General features: G+C 37.5%; 1 protein-coding gene across 1 annotated transcript in view; it reads left to right on the top strand.

Moving 5' to 3' along the window:
* The first annotated feature begins 5,631 nt into the window (after nucleotides 1–5,631).
* Nucleotides 5,632–21,885, top strand: part of GRIN2D (glutamate ionotropic receptor NMDA type subunit 2D) — a 182,330-nt gene continuing 166,076 nt past the window's right edge. The window contains exon 1 of the mRNA XM_072426809.1: nucleotides 5,632–6,071. Coding sequence (XP_072282910.1) covers nucleotides 5,646–6,071 — 426 coding nt within the window. The 5' untranslated portion in view covers nucleotides 5,632–5,645. The remainder of the gene's footprint in view (nucleotides 6,072–21,885) is intronic.

Below are 21,885 nucleotides of genomic sequence, written 5' to 3' on the forward strand. Positions count from 1 at the left end.
TTGTTTTTCTGGACTTTCCATAATGTAACTTCTGTAACTCTACAATCTACTTGCCATTTTACATCCTGGACCAAAAGGGATCCGTAAAAGAAGGCTTTGCTACCAGTGGGACAACTTTAGTCCAAAGTATAAAAATGCAAGTGGATCATTTCTTTATCTTCTACATAAAGAATATAAAAATATATAACAGAGTAGAGCTGGTTTTAAGGGCACAATTAGGTTCCAAAATACCTCCCCCATGTTTTCTTTCTGTTTTTAACTTTAACTTATGGGATTTGGAATGACTGAAGAGCTTTTTTCACATTAAATAAAACCATTGCAATGGATCAGGCTCTTTGTAAAATTCTATTTTGCAACCGCATTATAATAATTGAGAAAAGTGACGCTATGCATAACTGTTTGGATGTTATCAGATAAGGTCATTGTGATTTGAGCATTAAGTGTGGAATAGAAAGAAATTGACAAATCTGGGGGTAAATTTGGGGCTCGGAAAAAGAAATAGGAACTGACTGGTGGAAGCTGTGTCCAAAAAAGGGAAGGCGAAGGAGGAAGGAATCGCCACCAACATTATAGCTTTCCTGTAATTGATCACTGAACTGTGTCTTATTATGATATTTTAGGTCTGGATAGAGACACGGTTTTGCTTCCTCATGTTAGAGCTTCCAGCTAAGAGACAAGTAGGCAGAACACAAATCAAAAGACTTGAGCATTTAGAGACAGCCTTAAAGTTACACTACAGCTATATAGGAGTGCCTAGGGACAATTGCATATCAATAGAATGAATTACAGACACAGAAGGCCTGATTTATTAAATCTCCCCAAGGCTGGAGAGAATACACCTTCATCAGTGAACCTGGTAATCTAGCAAACCTGGAATGGATTTATTATGTCACTTCCTATGTGTTAGCAAATGTTTTCAATCCCCTATCACACCCATTCCAGGTTTGTAGCCTCGGAGAGCTTTAATAAATCAGGCCAAGAGTCATTTATTAAGTTTGTGTCTTAGATGGAATTAACATTTCCAAATGGTCTTTATTAAAAATATCTTTTATTATCTTAAATATTTATTTGTACAGTTCAACTTAAAGCATAGCCTGCCTCACTCACCTATACCCCAAATACCACATTTATGGTTGCCAGATTTCCCAAGTTATGTGAATCTAAAAACTCAACTCCACCAACCTTATGGTTTCCAGTGAATCCATATTTATGTAGTTCAGTTCAATCAACTGTAATGGTTATCTTCTCAGCGACACTCCTACCCACGTGTCATTTTCCCTGTGGGAATGCTAGGCCATTACCTGAAGCAGCAACCCAATGTGTGCCAACTTTTTATAACAGCAAAGCAGTTTATTGTTCTTTTTGTGCAGTCTCAGTGGGGTTAATAAGATCAAAGGCAGTTTTTTCCTTTCAGTCTATCATAATGTTTTTGCTGGCTTCGCAAACAATTTGCTAAAAAGCCTTTTTTTGTTCTTTTCAACAGATATGATGCACAGTTTGCAAGTGATTTGTTTGTAATGATTTACTAGAAGACAAAAGAATCATGAGCAATATTAGATGTGCTTGTTTCACAGTGGGTGAAAGAATAAAAAAAACACTTTTAGTTTCCACAAAATGTGCTGTAATGCTGTGCGGATCAGTACCCAATAATTATAAATGTCTGTAAATTCAGCAATTCCTGTCTGTTCTACAAATCCATCTGGCCTTATCTTAAAGACATTAATGGAAGAGAAACATGACTTGAAGTTCATGTTCATGCAAATAGCTGTCTTAAAAGAAATGCTTACAGAACATGGTTGGAAGAATTTTGAGAGCTAGGAGAGAAGACAGAGGAGATGCGTCAAGGCATGAGATTTGTTTCCCAGGGGATGTGAGAAGGTCATCCACATGGCAGAGTCAATATTCAGGCTTAAGAAATTCAATGCTGCTGGAGCTATAGACAAATTCAGCTGCAGACAAAGCACAGGGGTTAAGAGTTTTAGACATCCAATAAATCTGTTCTATGATAGGTACATATTTATATACTCTTGAAAGAAGCAAGGATAACATTAAGTGATACTTTTTTGTTTTTTTTTTAAAAACTGTATAGCCGTTATATATGGAAACTTGTTGGCTATATTTCTTGACAGATCCATCATCAGCTACAAACTATATTGTGGAGAGCACATGGTATTAAATGGCTAATAGGCTGCTTTCTATTATAGTGACCCCAGTATAACCCCTCTCTTTTTTCACTCTTCTTGTAACCAAAGTATAGTAAAGTAGTTAGACATAAACAGTGTGACTACCAAAACCCCTTTGTTCGTAATGAGGCTTGGCATGTATGCACATATCTCAATGTACCCTGTACTTGTGAAGAAGCAAATTTTACTTTCCTGGGGCAAACATATGGATACCATCATCAGTATATCATAGTGATATTACCCCACCCATAAAGCCTTTCTCATGTATCAAACATACAAGCACTAATAAAGGAATGGAGAAGAAGGGAAACACGGTGGAGGGTAGGCTTTAAACCCGACCTAAAAAAGGTCGAGGGTGGAACTAAGCCAAATTGATTCTCACCCGTCCTCATTCCATTGCAGGAGCTGCCATTGTCTTCCTTGTTCTCCTCCGCATTCCCATCTTTGGTCATCTTGATTGGCTGAGATGACCTAACTTCTGCAAAAGTGGGATTAGTAGACATATTATTATTTGCCATAATAGTTCACGGATTTTATTAATAAAACTGAACTGAATGAACACAGACACATGCTATCACTTTTAAAATGTTTTTTACCCCACCAAAAAAAACAAACAAACAAAAGGACTTACCAAAGGATTTTGTGATACAAGCAATGCCAACTGGGCTTCATTTGGCCAGTGATTATCAGGACACAAGTTAAATGAAAAAGAATTTAGCCCAATATATATATTATCATATAATATTAATGAAGGCTTGGGGTCAATTGGTTAAGCACAAAAAGTTCAATTATTGACCATAAATCTATGGGAATTTCTAAGAACTTGGATAATAATTTGTTCTGGTTCTCTCATTTTCCCTTGTTGAAAGTGCCTCAACCTACCCAAGATAGAGTCCTAATTCTTCTAATTCCTAATCTTTACAGAAGGGAGAGCAACAGGTATATTTCAGTGTGCACAAGAGATTTCGTGTCTGATTATTCTGTTTATTAATGTTTCCTGCTTAACCTACACAGTAAGAGAAATAAAGCAACCTCCAAATAAAAAAAAGCGTAAGATGTAAAAATGTGAAATGGAAAACATGACTTTTTGTATTTAGGAAATAAATCAGAGTAGTGGATTGTGATGAACGCCCTCTCAGTCCATACCCCTGCCCATAGACTTTCCAGCACGCTCAGCAGCAGTCCACGCAGCAGCAGGTTGAGAAGGGCCATCATGGGGCAAGGTTACCCACTCTGTTAGCCCTTGCCACACACACCATCACAGGCAAAAACAATTACAGAAAAAAAGGACTAATCAAAAAACAATAACAGAACTATAGCAACAGCATAAAATAAAAGGGAAAGGTTATATTTTGTCATTTTATATCTGTTTTTATATACCTTTATCAGCGAGAAAACTATTTCTTTTCAGTGAAAAATCTGGTCCTCCTTTTTGTTTGTTCTTTGGAAGGGGCCTTGTTTGGTAATTTGTTTACCCTTTCCTTTAGTTAGTTTCTTCTTGAATCGTAAACGTCTATTTTCTATTTGAAAACGGAAAACAGAGGAGAAGCAGATGTATTTTAGTTATCTTTGTAATGCTTTGGTACTGTATTCTGCCCTGTATGTTGCTTATGCGTTACATGTATTATTTGTGCCTTGTTGTCTGTTGTATTTTATTTATACTCTGCCAATAAAGATATGTTGAAAAAAAAAAAAAGGGAAAACTGTGAAATAATGCCTAGGTAGAGTTGTTTTTCCTGGTCCAGGTTGCTGTGTAAAGTCCAAGTTATAAGTCAGAGTCACTGGGCTCCCTGCAGTGCTCAATGTGTCAGTGTCGTTGTCCTTAGCAACAAGATGATATCAGTGAGAGCTCCCTTTGCTTACATGGCTATGCCAACAACAGAGGTAGGACTAGTAGGACCATCCAATGATAGCAGGGTGGGGGCTGTCTGAGGGACATAGATTAGGATGCTTGTAGACACTCCCAGGGGGGCCTTGTTCTAGCCATTATTATTAATTCCATAAGTACAGGCTTTATGAAATACCAACCCCCAGATTATTGATTACCACAAAATAAGGAGTTCACAAAGACCAAACTAGGCATGTCCGGGACTTATGGTTCACCAGAACAGGCTAATTATGGTTTCCAGGCTTTCCTGAGGCCTAGGAGACTAGTTATTGGTCTCAACATGTTTACCATAAAGATCCAACTACAAATTATTCAACTACTATTTTATACAGAATGGTATATTAGAAATATAGAGCTTATTAATAAATGGGTTTCAAAATACAGCTCAAAGTTCAATCTGAGTCACTCTGTCTAGCCTTATCTGAATCCTATGAGTCTTGCAGACACAAAAACCAGACAGTCACAGCAAGTGTTGTGACTAGTGTTGCTCAAACAGCTGGGTGTTCAATTTGGCAGCTCTGCTCCCCTGATCGCTTTTGCAGCCCTAGCGTGACTGTAGTATGTGTTCTTGGATAGAGAATCTCTATCCAAGAACACATACGGAACAGCAGAGAAACTCCATTGAGAGTTCATCTGGAGTTTGCCTTTTTTAAAAAAAAAAATATATTTTTAAACATGAATTCGCAAAGTAGAATTCCGTGTTTTTTGGGCCATTTTTGGGTCGAATATTGGGACAACCTGAATTCGAACACCAACACTAGTTGTGACTAGAGGGTCTGGAAGGACCCTGGTTGTCAGATAAAGAAATACCTGATAGGGAGAAATGTATGACTCTAGCCTGCTAGAGAGACAATTTCCAGACAAAGGCATTTTAGAAGAAAACAATTTAATATTTAAAGGGAAAATCAAGAATTATTTTCACATGGATTACCTGTGATACCAGATGAGGTTGGGTTCCCTTTGGGAAAAGTGTTATATAATGGGTTGTTCAGTGCTACGGGTTGATATAAACACCATACAGAACAGTTTACCATGACCGTGAAATATTTGTGGATATCTAAATTAATGAATCAATGAAATCTGTATTAAATATATGTTTTAGTAAATAGATACAGTTAGCTCTATCAAAGCCAGTAAAGGCGCCAACAGATATTTGAGGAAGGTTGCTAAAATTATGGAAGAACTTAGATACCTTCAAAACTGAGCAGAAATTTATTTGAAGAGGAAATGTATCATCTGGATTACATTTTGTTGGCTATTTTGCTCAAATTAAGTCTGAGATTGGAGTTGTAGAGGGCCTAGGTGAATATATTTATGCAATGTGTTAGCGTACACGAAACAAAATAAAACAAGATTGTGCAAATTTATCCAATGTGTATTATCATCTTTACTCACCATAGTAAATACATGCTGCAAATTTAAACACCATAGCAATTTAATTAGTGTATATAAAAAAAATTGTTTTAGACTAACTTTTCACTTTTTTCCTAAATGCCACCTGCCTCTTGTGTAATCCTCACTTGTATTCTGTGTTCTCTTTCCTGTACACAGAGTGGATGCCAAAACCCTTCGAGATGTGTTTTCCACCAGCTGTCAACACTGCCTTTGTGCCCACCGCTGCTAGGATGCTATTTCTGATGGCCCTGGCATGCGCCAGCCCTTTTCTAGAATTTCGGGAAGAAACTACAAGATCTCTTAACGTGGCCATAATTTTTGGTGGTACTTCCTACCCTCCGGAGAGTGCCCGCTTTGCACCCTCAGCTTTCCGCAATTTTACTATGGAAGTGAATCCAATTTCAGTAATACTTAATGACACAAACCCTCGCAGCCTTATCCTTCAAATATGTGATGTTTTGTCCAGCTTACGTATCCATGGGGTTGTCTTTGAAGATGATACAAGAACAGAATCTGTGGCTCAGATCCTGGACTTTATTTCTGCACAAACATCTATGCCCATCATTGGAATTAATGGAGGATCTGCAATTGTGCTGACACCAAAGGTATGTAAAAATGTAATTTAAATATATAAAAAGTCTCTGTTTTTGCTCCTTTTTAACTTAAAACTAAACTTTTATTAAAATAATAAAAATAAACTATTACATTTTCATGTAAATATATTCCTCAATAGCAACAAAGGATATAAATCCACGTTGTGTGCACCAAATACATTTGCAAAACCCTTTTGTTACCATATAAAATTAGTGACATCTTCACTTTGCTGCACACAACCAAAACTTTTGGGTGAAGGAGGAACACAGCAGGCCCACCGACTGCAGGCTGCCTGCAGAAAACTACAGGGAAGGCAGGTAAAAGACCATTCACCCTGACTATTATTAATATGGAACATTTCATGCTGAAATACTGCACAGATCTTGAAGAAGTATACAAAGTGCACCCATTTATAAATACACACATGCCTCTTATATTTTTTATCCTTGAGTACAGCTCTCACAGAATGTTTTTCAATTAAATGAACTTGCTTTCACAGATTCGTTGCTACAAATATTAACACCTATAATGCAATACAAAACTCAGACGAGTTACAAAAGTCATCAATCTGAATATATAATCCCCCCCTTCTATATAAAGGTGGGCTTACAGTAGCCATTATGTCAGTGGGTAGAGCTGGCATTTCTGATTTGGCAGATAAGTTTTTTCATTTAACTTTGGCATTCTTCCATGTTAGTGTCTGACTTCCCATGCCATTTTTTGGCAACACCTTAGGCATTAGCCATACAAGTGGGCAGAAATAGATGAAAAAAAATTACCTTAATTCCCCTCAAATGTCTACTAAACTTATTTGAGCCAAATTGATTTGTTTTGGGAAAGTCTGTGAACCGGAGCCTGACCAAAGGCAGGTCATGTATTTACTGGTACAAGCTCCACCATTTTTCAGTCTTCGATGCATAATAGCTCAAAAACGGAAGGTTGTTCAGCACAAAAACATCACAAGAGGCTTCACATGATCCAAAAATATCAGATTTATGTGTTTTCCTGAAATCTACATAATAAGCTATTAATATATATATATATATATATATATATATATATATATATATACGACGATGGGACAAGTAAGTGTTTATTTTTTACTTTTTTAAAATAATCCGAGTGTGATTTGGGGTTATCGCTTTCAGCCTATTTTTGTACCCCGAGACACACTCAGGCTTACCGCTAGGGAGGTTAATGTACAGCACTGCATAATATGTTGGCGCTATGTATATCCTGTTTATTATTATTATTATTATTATTATTAATAACAATAATATTATTATTATATTTATATTTTTGCTATATAGAATTAGAAACTGGAAAGAATAGTGTTTTTGTGAATAATCACCCAACCCACCTTTTCCTTATTACTATTAGCATACTATATTGGATATCAATAAATACTTTCTAAGCACATTTAGCAAATTTTGAGACACAGAATTCTCTTTCAATTATTTTGAAGCTAACATGGTAGCAGCCCAATCCTAATTAGCAGTTGGTTGTCTAAACATGCAATTCCTGCTTCAAAGAGTTATGGGTACAATTTATTGGGTAAACCAGTTCTTGGTTGAGGAGAAGTAAATGCACTTTAGAAAGGGTCAGCAAAATGTAGATATGCTTGTTGATATCCTAAGTTGGGCAGAAAGATTTGATAATCTAGCCACGTATCATTTTGAATTCCTGCAGAATGTTCTCCACAAGTTTGTTGAAAGATGCATGAGGCCAAAGCACATTTCCTGTATCTACATAAAAATACTCTCCCCTGCCTTGAATAGTAATATGACAGGTTCTCCATCATGTCCAGTAAGTGACCTTGGTTGTTCCATCAAAGTGATTTGCTCGGAATGATTTACAGGAAAGAAACAATTCATGTTAATCTTATTCCAACTACTCTGGACATTAAAAAGTCTAAAGCGTGAGGAAGCTCAGTTCCCCTCTTTCTGCTGATCTGCAAATAGCATATACCGGTGGCTGTGCTATGTATTTAATACCTAATAAGCTTTTTTGTATCATCCATTTTCTAATAGAGTTTACTATAATACTGGATATGTTGTTGGGATAACCATATATAATAACATTTTTTTAAAGTGAAAAATGGGGGACATTCATGTCAGGTTCTGGGACACAATAACTCCTGTATGTATGGGAAAAGTTACATTGGAACAGCCTGGTCAATCAAGATAGCAAAAGACTCCAAACCCTGTAGAAGATCATGTTATGAAGTTAGTGACAGATTGTCATGAAAGATCAAAGCCTGAGCAGCACATTGGTAGGAAAAGTCTGCCAAAACACACTTGCACAATTTACCAATACTCCTGACAGGTAGGGGCGGATTTTGGAGATGTTGCGTAGATGAAAGTGACAGGACCTGGAAAAGTTCTGAATATGGGGGGTAAATGAGAGGACCGAGTCAAAGGTGACACCAAGACAACATGCCTGAGGGGAGGGAGGAATAACAATAACAGTGTTGTTAACAGTTAGAAATATGTCAGGGGGAGATTTGGAATTTGAGGGGGGGGGGGATGATAATGAGTTCTGTTTTATCCAGGTTGAGTTTCAGAAATCGTTCAGACATCCATCCATATTTTAGTTCTACTTAATATTCTACCAATATATTAGAACAGACACTTAATACTGAATAGGAATGCAGTGAGGGTCCAAAAATCTGTTATCAGTTGATCAAAACACCTGTGCTGTGCTATAATCCTGGATTGTAAGAATTCCAGAGGCCGGCCCACAACCTTGAGAATCAGAGAGAAGTAGTTTTTACATTACTCCTGGCAAGATGGTGTAGCTCACAAAGTTGATCTGACACTCACTTAAACATGGTGAAGAATCTTTTAGGTCCATATGTTTTAATGGCAGTAATTGGTTCTCAGTCATTAAACATTTTAGTGAATGTCAGATACCCTTCTTTATAAATAGACTCCTTAGTGTCCTTTATTTAGGAGGAGTTTGAAAAGCTATTAACCATGCCATGGGAAATACTTATACATGACCCATTGTCTGTTATCAGTGTTGTATCATACAATTATTAGATGTAATGCTTTTTTTAAGCCCAGTACACATTTTGTTTAACACACTGATGAAGAGGGACCATATAAACACCCCTGAAAGCTTTGCATTTTTACAACAAAAAATCTGGGCAAAGCTAAATCTGGACTTAATACATTCTGGTTTTGGAGCTCTTCTTCTTATACACTCAGTCAATACTCTAGCCAAGAGCCAGTCTTTAGCCACCACTTCTGGTAGAGCTGTCTATAGAAAATCATTAACTATGTTGCTTAAAATTTAATGAGAACACCTACTGCTTTAACAGATTCAGATTCCCACATATTTCTTCTTTATCTCTTTAAAGCAAAAGTAAATATAAAAAAAATAAAAACCTTTACATTCACTGATCCGTCAATCCCTCTAGAGGTTTTCTAGATTGAGTCCTGCGTCGTCCTGGAATTTCTACGTCCCGGCTCGGAATAAGCGCTGGGCACCACCATCTTCTTTCCCCTTTTTCTACCTTCTACATCATCTGATCTTGCACTGCACAGGCTTAAAATCGGGTGATATAGCCTGTGGTGAGATTGGCATTTTTTTCTCCCCATTGAAGCAAAAGCTCCTGCGCATGCCTGAAATCTAGCATGTGCAGAAGGAGCAGCCAGAAGCCTTCTGGGATTCATGATGTATGTACCCCAGGAGGATGGGCTTTAGCTTTTTTCTAACCCCTCCCCAAAAAACAAGGTAATTGACTACCCTTTTCTTTATGGTAAACATTTTAGTTTAGGCCCGCTTTAAATCCGGATTTAGTGATTTTTAAAAATCTGGTTTTATGATTTAGGAAATCATTTATTTTGTTGGCAGCACTTTAAACTTCTGGAAGATTCAAATAGTTTAAATTTGGAAATACAAACAGCTCTGCCAGTAAAATGATTGAAAACAATTTCGTTTACAGTAAAGCTTCATCTAAGAGGAAAAATTACTTTTAAGATTGTACATTTCCTGTATGAGATGACTTGGTAGCAGGTGCACTTGCATGTCGCCAAGTTGTATTCTGAGATTAAAATCTTGGGGGGTTATTCATTAAATAGCAATCATGATAACTTGTCCTGATTAGAAATTGATTAGTGTTCAAATCAGAGATGTTAAAAGTATTTTATAATTAAAAAAAAACTTTAATCCAATTGACCTTCCTAAGAAATGCAATATAATTTCATATTAGTGCCAGTTTGCATAAAGGTCTAATATAACGGATGTAATCCAGTCAAACTCCTACTGAAAATCATTAGATTGCTATCATTTAGTAATCTACTAGATAGGGAAAGTTAGGCCAAAAAGAAATATTCATATGCCATTGTGCATTATATAGTTAGCTGTTTATAGTTTAATGTATGAAACCCTAACAGTTTTTTTGATGGTGTGTTATATTTTAGATGATGCAATTTTTTATACCTATGTAGGTAGTTAAAGTTTTTAGGTTACACACATCAATCACTATCCCCCTTTTAACCTACATCTGATGTTTTCTCAGCAACAGTTAGATTTCTGAAATTTGCAATGTTTAGAATTGCTAATTATACATCTTAGTCAACTTTTTGTTTTTGTGCTATCCTAAGCAACTTTTCAATATGGCGCAGAATGCAATGTGTTCTACAAGATGGAAAAATACAATTTACAGTGGCAATATGTGGGGTGAAATGGGTGAAATCAGCAGATTACACAGTACGTTAAAAAGAACAATGACTTGACTATGACTCTGTACAGCGCTGCATAATATGTTGGAATGATATAAAATACAAGGTAAAAAAAATATAGCTCAATACACAAGCTAACAAAAAATGGATGTGTACAATATTGCATAGGACTGAGGACTTATTAAAGAAAGTATTCCTGAATTATGGCTTTTAGTGCGTCATCAGGCATCTAAAAATTAAAAAATGTAGATGTTTAAATATGGTAACATGGCAGTGCTTGTTATGTTAGGACAGACAGAAGATGGCATGGGCAGAAGGTGTTTTGGATAATTGGACAGAATATGAATAGGGATTAGTTTACACAGTTTTTTGAAATCAGGATAAATAAATGGATATAATATAAAGGGCAAAATTTAATATTTAGAGAAGGGGGGGATGGAGTATGTTATGAGCAGAGTAGATGGAATATGGAGTGCTCGGAGTAAATGGAACATGGAGCAGAGTGGAGTGAATGGCTTGTGGAATGAGCACAGTAGGTGGAATATGGAGTGTGTAGACTGGATGGAATATGCAGTGAACAAGGTAGATAGAATATGGAGTGAATAGGGTGGATGGAATATGAAGTGAAGAGGGTGGATAGAATATGGAGTGGGCAGAGTGGATGAAATATGTTGGGAACATACCGGATTGAATAGTCATGTGGGAATAATAGTGGGAAGAATGGATGGAATATGGAGTCTGCAGAGGAAAATGAATATGGTGTGAGCTGAATGAATGAAAAATGAAATACAAAGAAAATGGAGTGGCCAGACTGAATCAATATGAAGTGGGCAGAATGGATGGAATATGGACTGAGTTGATTGGATGGAATATGCTGTGAGCAGAATAGATCGAATATGGAGTGTTCAGAGTAAATGGAACATAAAGCAGACAAAGTGAATGGCATGTGGAATGAGCAGAGTAGATAGAATATGCAGTGTAGACTGGATGAAATATGGAAGTGAACAAGGTGGATAGAATATGGATTGAACGAGGTGGGTGGAAATGTAGAGAAGAGAGTGGATGGAATATGGAGCGGGCACAGTGAATGGAATATGTTGGGAACATAAAAGCTGGAGTAGTCATGTGGGAATAATAGTGGAAAGATAGGATGGAATATGGAGTCTGCAAGGAAATGTGAATATGAAGTGATCAGAATAAATGAAATATGGAGTACAAAGAAAATGAAGCAGGCAGAAGGAATGGAATATGGATTGGGTGGATTGTATGGAATTTACTTTGAGTAGAATAGATTGAATATGCAGTGTAGACTGGCCTGAATACCGAATGAGCAGAACAGATGGAATAAGCAGTGTGCAGAGGAGATGGAAAATGAAGTGTGCAGAGTGCATGGAATATGCAGTGAACAATGTGGATTGAATATGGAGTGAACAAGGACAGTGGAATATGTAATTAACAAGTTGGGTGGAAATGGAGTGAAGAGGGTGGATTGAATATGGAGTGGGCAGAGTGGAAGGAAGTCATGTGGGAATAATAGTGGGAAGAATGGATGGAAAGTGGAGTCTGTAGAGGAAGTTGAATATGAAGTTAGGAGAATGAATGAAATATGGAGTACAAAGAAAATGGAGTGGGTAGACTGAATCAATATGAAGTGGGCAAATTGGGTGGAATATGGAGTGCACAAAAAAAATGAAAAATGAGGATAGAATTAGAGTGGCCAGAGTAGATAGAATATGCTGTGAGCAGACTGGATGGAATATGGATTGGGTGGAATAGGCTGTGAGCAGAATAGGGTAAATATGGAGTGCTCAGAGTAAATGGAACATAGAGTAGACAAAGTGAATGGCATGTGGAATGAGCATCCATTTTGTGGAATTGGCAGAATGGATAGAAAATATGGACTGGGTAAAGTGAAGAAAGAAGCATTAGACTACTTAGTCTACTATGGGGTTTGCCGGCAAGCTGCAGTTTGTGAAAACAGTAGTGTGAAACAGACATAAGGTTTAAATGACGAGCAGTGGGATAAGATGAGTTGTGCAGATAGGAAAGATGCTCAGAGCAGTTATAAACAAGTACTGGTAATGCAAGTGAAAGTGTTGAAAGAAGACATCAGGAGATGCTGTTATCTGACAAAATAAGTAAATTTAACTTTCTTAGTAAATTTTATAAGTAAGGTTTTGCTCGTGTGCCTTTTTGTTGGTGTTTTTTTCATTATTTTATATGTGTAGTGAGTTGTGTTTCAAATCAAATATGCATTTTATATGCATTTATGCTGCACATATTTATGTGCATTACATTGTAGTCATTTTTCTTAACTCCATGTGCACTATATTGGTAGAGAATAAAATATTTGCACTGTTTTGCAATAAATTACTATAAAATATGCAGTGAAATTACATTTCTAGTAATATTAAGCATTATTTTAACTCTGGATTCATTTCTAGGAGATGTGGCTTGGATGTCCCTAGGGCTTATAGCATGTTAGGCCAAAGCAGAAAAGTGTGAGGAAAGAGCTACAATGTAAACAGAATTGTAAACCTTTTTTCAGGAATTTTCACACTTTTCCCTGCTCATCTGGAGAAATAACATGCCAATGCAAGCATTGGAAAGGATTGCTATTCAATCAAATCCAATTTCATGGTGACTTTATTGGCCTGTGCCAATGGGATTTTGTTTGCATTACAAATGCATCTTTTCCCAAACAAGTCAATTGTAATGCAAAAGCAGGTTAATGGAACTTAGAAAACATCAAAATTAGCTCAGAAGGAGGCCAAATACAGGTCGGGTGTACTTGTCATAGAAGTTGGAATGGTCCTAAAATATTAGAAGCTTAAATGCATCAAAGTAAAATGAATTTGCCCATCAACACCAGCAGTGACCAATTTAGCTGTGCAAGTGGTGGTTTAAAATATATGGACTCTTGTCCAATTGGTTCCCTTTTGAAAACAAATATTTGACATTTATCATAAGACTTTCAGTCCTGTTCTATGGTTGCTACAAACCATGTGTGGCTGCCATATAATTTTGCTACCTTTTTTAATTTATTCACCTTTAGTAATTAGAAATTTTTCCCATAAACACCAGTCAGTTCAACTCTTGCAGGTCAATTTAATCTAACACTATAGACCAGTGTTTATTAACAGAGAAAAGAATTACCAAGTAATCAAAAATTATTCCAATTAGGCTAAATAATAATCACATAGACAAAGTAAAATGATAAATTAAGCAGAGTCCGTCCTCTGTACCCCGCACCTTAGCTTGAGAGAAAAAGAGAGAGTAAGAGTAAGAGAGGTCTAAGAGGCAAAGGATGCATATAAGAGGATAAGAGAGTGATTTGCGGCTGTTGTCCATTCTTATACATCTCCAGGGCCCCTGGCCACATCCAGCCACACCCATGCATCCACCCTGTACTTGGGTGTCCTCCCACTTTTGTATACAACCTTTACTTGGTTTACAACCTTTGTGCTAGAACTTGTATTGGTCAAAATGAGTCATAACACCGCACGCTACCCTTATTAATCTCTCTCGAGACAAAGCCATGACCGCCCACGAGTGTCAGTACGCCAGTTGCTACCATTCAGTGAACAACCGGCGCTATAACTCTCTGTGAATTACATAACATGTCCTCCTCCTCCCTTCTCAGTACCATCCTAGTAGGGACTCGACTCCTCTCAGTAAGGTAAAGGGAGGGTACATTTTCATTTATTTCATCTAATTGCTTTTGTATTTATGTATTTTAGTATTAGGCAGTGTTTAAATTATTGTATACAGCCCCATCAATGTATAATATGCCAATAACAATAGGATTTTTTTCATGGGAACGGATTAATCATTTTCCTTTTTGTTTCCTATGGGAAAAATAAGTCCTGTTTTGTATAAGTCCAAGGATCTGGAAAGGTTTAAAGACTTTTACCAAGGTACCACTCTACACTGCTCACAGGTGCCTGCTGATATTCCCCAATAGGTGTCACTGCTGCATTGGGGGCAAGTCCTTTGGCTCCTTTGGGGGTCATCAGATAGCAAGTATGTTTATACACCAGGCAGGATGATTGGAGAACTCCTTGAAGTAGATGCTTCCATGCATAACCCCCATACTTCACACCTGGTATGGTGTAATCTTCCTGTTCAAGAAGGTGTTATCTTTCCTTCCATTTCTTTTTGATCCAAACCCCAGCTGGAGTCATCCTGCTAGATTTGTCCACATTGACATTTCAAAGGCAACCCCCATTAAGGCTCCCCAACAGTCACATTGAACTCATCATTTGAAATGGAATATGCTTAAGTGCTGATTTTTTACAATTTATGTTGTGCACTCCAACCTATAGACATTTTGGGCATTTTGTAAATTTTGGGCAAAGCAGATTTTCTGATAGCCACTATACATTTTTGTATATTTAATCTTTGAGCTTTCATCATCCTTATGTTATAACCAAATCAGAAGCTGAGAGTTCATAGAAAACAAGAAAATCAGACACATTACAGAGAGGCTTTAAGATAAATGCAGAACTGTTACTATGGTCTTAGAGAAAAGAAAAAGCATGTACATGGGAAGCATTAAGTATAAAGTTCAGTAACAATAATAATGTGATTTTTTTTTTATAAAAAATTTATATATTTTTTAACATTTGTTTTAACAAGTACTGTACTGTACATTTGTGTGAAGTTCTCTTTAAGTAGCTTATGATTTGTTCTAACTGACAGCTGCTTCAGACTCCCTATTAGCTCTTGTCCTTGACAGCTATGATAAAGAATTCCTTAAAGACCACACAATTGTTAAAACTAATTCATGAGCTTTGTGTGCATGTAACTTTGTTTTTCCTGCCGTCTGTTATGCTCCTTAACGGTTTCTGCTGTAAATGTCGTTTAAGCCCTCTGGTGGTAGAGCTCCCTAATAGTACATCAGTTTAGTTCAGGTCCATCTGGTGCAATACAAAATCTAGAATAACATTTTATTTGCTGTTTCCTTACAATTTTTTTTCCCTTGTCAAGACTAGCCAGACAAAATTTTTCAAGCACATTTATTGGAGATCTATATAATACTTTAAAGATACTATTATTCAGTTTAATATGGAATTGTTTAATAATAATTTACTTTTTGTAAATTTGCAAATTGTGTGGCCCACTTTTTTCCTAGACATTGGTCCTGCAAAGTCTTGGGCAGCTTCTCAGACCAAGAGGAAGGTGAAAAGGGTGAAAAAAATCCTTCTCTGTATGTACATCAGAGAGCATCACCGCTTTTGAGACTCCTAGGTGCATTGTGAGATTTCGGCAGTTAATTTGTATTCAGGGTCCTCTAGATGATAATATTCTATTTACCTTATTAAGTGAGTGAGAGTTTTGAGAGGTTTATTAATAAAGGGAAATTTAAAATGGTTTGAGTTTAATAAAACATTTTTACTGTTCACACTTTTATAAATGTGTATGGTTAATTTTTCCTTATAATCTGTATGAATCCAAAAAAAAAACAAATTATTAATTTATATAGGGTACTTTCATCATCAGTTTTCAAATGATTTCTAAGTTTCTACCTACTTTCCTATTGCATGGGATAGGCTGTGTTTGTCTCATTCAGATGTAGATCTAATAACAGACTATTCACCATTAAGTAGTATAAAAATTTGTGTTGTGTTGAAGAACTGAAATGACTGCAGCACCTGCTGCCTACAATTTTTTTTTTATATATTGTGAAGTTTGGGGAACAACTCAGATTGCAGCCAGCACGCTTTTCATCAAAACACAAGCTTTTATTGGAAAAAAAGCTAAACAAAACTGCTTAGTTTCAGCAACTCAGGAAAACAATATAACACAGTGGCTTACTTCAGCCCAGGTGTGAATGTCCAAAGTCAATTCAAACGTCCCCACGGCAAGGATACATCCAGTTCAAGTCTCTCATAAGGGTCCAAACCCCAGCCTGGGGTTTCCACAGTCCATCAAAACACAACAGCAACCTCCTTCTAGCTTGATTCCCCACAAGCTAATTTTCAGGCCAATTCCTGCTCCTCCCTGGAACACTCTGGCTCTCTCTTAGCCTGGATTCCTCTGGCTCTCTCTCAGCCTGGATCCCTCTGGCTCTTTCTCACCTGGATTCCTCTGACTCTTTCTCAGCCTGGAACACTCTGGCTCTCTCCCAGCCTGGATCCCTCTGGCTCTCTCTCAGCCTAGATCCCTCTGGCTCTCTCCCAGACTGGAACCCTCTGGCTCTCTCTCAGCCTCGATCCCTCTGGCTCTCTTTCAGCCTGGATTCCTCTGGCTCTCTCCCAGCCTGGATCCCTCTGACTCTCTTTCAGCCTGGATCTCTTTGACTGATTACTACCTCTTCTCACCTTGCACCTGAGTTCAGGTGAATATATCCCCAGAATTAGGGTTGGGCCAAGGAACTCCCTTGGCCGGCTCCAGGGCCCTAAAGAACCTGGTTTATTTTGTAAAAACCTCACCTCCTCACCTCCTCAAAACCTCCTCACTTTCATTTCCCTGGAGCCATTTTAACCTTGACATTTTAGGGACCAGGTTTGTTGGATCACCCAGCTTCACTGGTGAAAGTGTATTCTCTTCAGGCTTAGAGAGCTTTAATAAATCAGGGCCCTGGAGTGGAAGGAAAGGATCCATATTAAGTAAATGAAATCCTAACCAAAATTTAAACACAGATTGAGTGACATTGCCTAGATGGGGAGAAAAGAGTGCCGTTCTCACTCCGCATGCGTGAGATCGGCATTTTTTTACCACTGAAGAAAAAGGGCCTTCTGCGCATGCCCGAGATAGTAAAATAAGTACCTGACAATTGTTAAACTAGAATGCTGTTTTCTCCATAAATACACTCCAACAAATTTGCATGTCATTTTTCACAATGTGTGTTGGCTGGGACTTTTGGAGTCCACCCAATGACTGTGTGACATTGCAGGAGAACTATTGGTGTTAAGTGTTGTCCCCCTATAACAGGAAGTGTCGAGACAAGGATCTTTACAATAGAGCCGCCAGCCATTATTATTATTATGATTATTTTAATGAAAGCTGCAGATTTAAAAATACAAAAATTGACTTTTAAGATTACATTACCATGTTAAAGCTTTTGTGAGAAATTATTGATTGCATTAACATACTCCAAATACTATAAGCAGGCAGCCATTTCTAGTTTTTTTACCTTTTCTTTTACACTGCAATGTAAAAAAAAAAAAAAAAAAACCATTAAAGCTTTACTATGTTTAAATTGTGTGATCCATAAGTTAAAAGTTTTTCCTTCTTATGAATCAAACATATAAAAAGTCTTAAAATATTTTTGCCTACAAGCCCTTATTTTTCCATTCTGTTTTTCTATTCCATTTTCATTATACTAACCTCTGTTAATGTAATTTGCTTTCCTCTGATGTCTTCATTATTTTGCGAGCATTTTTCTCTGTCTGGGAAATGACTTCTCTATTTCAGAACTTCAATCAGTCTTTCCATTACATTTACATATCAGTTATTTCAAAACACTGCATGTCTTCTTTTCCACCCTTCAGTCTGTACGCCACACTCCCGTTCTGCCCTCCCTCCAATGTCTTTTTTCCCTTGCTGACCGAGAGACAATTTTGCTCCATTAATATTTCACAAATGGTCTCGGGACAAACGGCTCTCTTCTGACAGTTTATGTACACACACTTTGTGCACCAACTCCCTCATACATCCTGCTGCCACACTGAGTCATCTGCAAGGCTAATAGAGTTATTAACATTCAATCAAACCACTGGGGAAGGCCCTCATGAATAACCGTGTCAAGGGTAGCCAGTCAGGGTCTTCTATACTTACTGTGAAGAGAAGCGGAGGAGACATTTCTTCTTCCAGAATAAAAAAGAAGCCATGTCCAGGCGTACATGCCCACTGGCAGTGTAAGATTTTGGATAAGATATATTAGGACATGAATATTTAAAACCCAGACAGTGCCATCCAAGTAAGGATCAGGCAGTGTAATTTTATGGTTTGCTAGTTCTGTAAGCGTTTCTGTAACTGTTAACTCTGAGAACCAGCCGTTAAGCTTGGCATAAAGTTTGTGTCACCCATTATTCACTGAAAGGGAAAATCTGAAGAATCTCAGTGTTTTTTTATGTTTGGTAGCATTACACACCTGGTAAAACAGATTATTCTACAAACATATGATTTAGTTATAGGATTATATATACATTACAAATGATTTACTTAACTTTTAACCACCCCAACAGTACTCATCATTTCTTTCCTCTCACGTGGCTCTACTGGCTGTTGATCATATACCTGGAACTTACCAGAAATACCTGGAACTTTTGGGTGGTTGTGAGCATGTTAATTTATAAGGCCTGATTTATTAAAGCTCTCCAGGGCTGGAGAGGATACACTTTCATCAGTGAAGTCTGGTGATCCTGCAAATTTGGAATGGATCTGGCCCAGGATTCAAGGCATAAATAGCAAATGACTTTAAATAAATCCATTCCAGGTTTGCTGGATCACCCAGCTTCACTGGTGAAAGTGTATCCTCTACAGCCTTGGATAGCTTTAATAAATCAGGCCCATACTCTTCTAAATGGCAGCACCAGTTGCTTCCTGCTTGGCCTAGCACTGAAAAATTTGACAGTCATTCAGTTTTAGGCTTACATGGGATTTCATTTCTCTGTTCCTGGCTGCTGGAAAAGATGAAAGCTATGTGAACCTTTTACTTTGCATGTATGTATGAATAAAGTAACAGGTATCTTACTAATGGTATGGCGGATGTCTTAGTAATAAATGAAGATGTCTTTCACAATGCTTTCAATTGACTAAGGACTGCACGATGCATGAATGCTCTATAGAGAGGGGAGGGTGAGAACGACAGGACGGCACCCTGCTGTGCACCCGCCCTCTTCCCTTGCTTTAAGATCGTTCGTTGTCCATCATCCGTGAATCCGCAGTCGTTTAGACGATGGACGGCATGCGCTGTACACACACCATGGATTCTTGTCCGATATCGGCCCTGAGCAAGAAGCATTCCAAGTGTGTATGTGGCCCTGAGCCGATCATCGGGTGAGAACCATTGGACGTGTGTACGTAGCTTTACTAATGGCATGGCCATGACATTGCGACATCTGTCTGTTACATTATAATATATTACTATACTACAATGACCTGCCATGATCTTTCTAAATTAGCTGGCCCATGTTAGTAGCACATATATAATGAAATATTCTCTTTTTCTGTTCTAAGGGGTATCTATACCCAAAATTAAACACTTAAGGATAAGGATCTTTGAGTCTTCTTTGAACATTGCAAAAAGTGATGCATATTTTCTGTATTTGCTGTTCTTGGTCCAGTGAGGAAAAATGAATGCAGCCAGCACATCTTAACTGTAACATATACCAATGCTATTGAGTCCTAATGTGTCCCAATTTCTGATAAGGTATCAAAAGCAATTCTTCAATAAGGAGGCATTGGTTGCAAGTTTAGGAATATTTAGCTACCATAAATTTGATCAGTTTTTTGTCATTGTTCACAGAATAAAAAAAAAATTTTTAAGGATTATTTTATAGCATCCTTCATTGCCAATGCCAGAGTAGTCTTGATCCAAAGGTTCTATTGATTTATTATTTTGACTATTGATTCCTAAAATTTATTTCTTCTTGTATCTCTCTCTGGCTCCGGTTATTTATCAAAGCATTTATTACAGTATAGTAGTTTTTCCATGGGTATACTGTGTGAACACAGCAGGATATAAGCCTAAAATTACCTTTGTGAAATCAAATCTTTGTTGATATTTCAACACAGAAATAAGTAATGATCCAGTCTTCATAGTTTCTTGTATATAATTATATGTGGTATGTTGTCTTAGAAAAAAGAAAAATACTGTGCATTTTCAAAATTATGCAGTACATTTAATAAAAAGTGAATGCAGAATCCACTTCTCCCCTACAGCACTTAATATAAGAACTTAATATAAATTTTCCTATTGTTATCAATAGAATGGATTAACACTAGGAGCCAGTTAAGGTTTAACCATGAATTATACATACATTTGTAAAGCCTAAATCTTCAGTTGTACTGAGTGGCAATATATTGATTCCAAACAGATTTAGACATATACAATGACATTGTGATTTTATGGTATGCTGCCACTGATTGTAGGTCTTGGTGTTTTCTTTGGTGTACCTACCTAGATTATGATGCAATGGTAAAATAATTGAGTTGTGAACTGAAATGTAATCTCAACTAAAGTTAAAGGCCCAACGTGTAAATTCTTTCTTCTAGGTGGTTTCTAGTGTTTTCCACTCACAAGATGGGGTCCATAGAATCTCTGCTGGATTTTTTTTATTTAATCAGCATTCCTGGCTTGGTAATAAAACCCCCTGCCTTTAGTAGTTGCACAAGTAGTCACCATGGATTGTCCTTTTCATTTATTAATGATCTGCTGGGCCATGGGGAAGTTAAGAATAAAGCCAAGTTATTGGCCCAGTTACTAGTCATGGATGATAGCTTCAACATTGATTGTGTCTAGTATTCAATCCAACCTCCCCTGGGATCCAGGGATCCTGTGTGGGTCCCCACAGCTGGCTTCCTGCTAGACACTTGAATACTCTCAATGCAGCACTGGTTTTTAAAGAACCAACAACTGCACATTTTACAATTGATAGCAGTGAACAGTACTAGTATTGCTTACTGCCATCCCTATTCATTCCCTATGCAGGTGCCACAGATAGATGCTACCATGTGGCATCCCCCATGACCTAGCATCTCCTGGCTTGAGGAAGTGGTAAACGCACCACAATCTCACAACCAGTGTGAACTTAGCCTCACTGCTAAAGTTCCCGTATCCAGTTCACTATTGAGTATATTTTCACTGCTGTCTCCTATTAATAAGTTTAGCATGCTTGTCAGCTAGAGGTGCAGATGGACACAGCATTAGATCATGCTCTAGTCTGGAATGGCGATTTGGGAAACATACTTGCATTTGTGCAGTCCTTTTCTGTGTTTGGGGTGTTGCTGGGTTGCACTTATGTGAACATATGCTGCTGATGCCTTTCCAGAGCTGTTGGCAAACTTTGGTGTATTGTGATATATGTCTTGCCATCACTAGGCTACTTGGTGTTTTAGCCTGCTATGCTGCTATCCCCTGAAGAAGCGGTTTTGGAAGAGAAACGTGTCGGGAAAGATATTTTTTTGA

The sequence above is a fragment of the Pyxicephalus adspersus genome, chromosome 11, assembly GCF_032062135.1.
Source record: "Pyxicephalus adspersus chromosome 11, UCB_Pads_2.0, whole genome shotgun sequence".
Taxonomy (NCBI): Eukaryota; Metazoa; Chordata; class Amphibia; order Anura; family Pyxicephalidae; genus Pyxicephalus; species Pyxicephalus adspersus.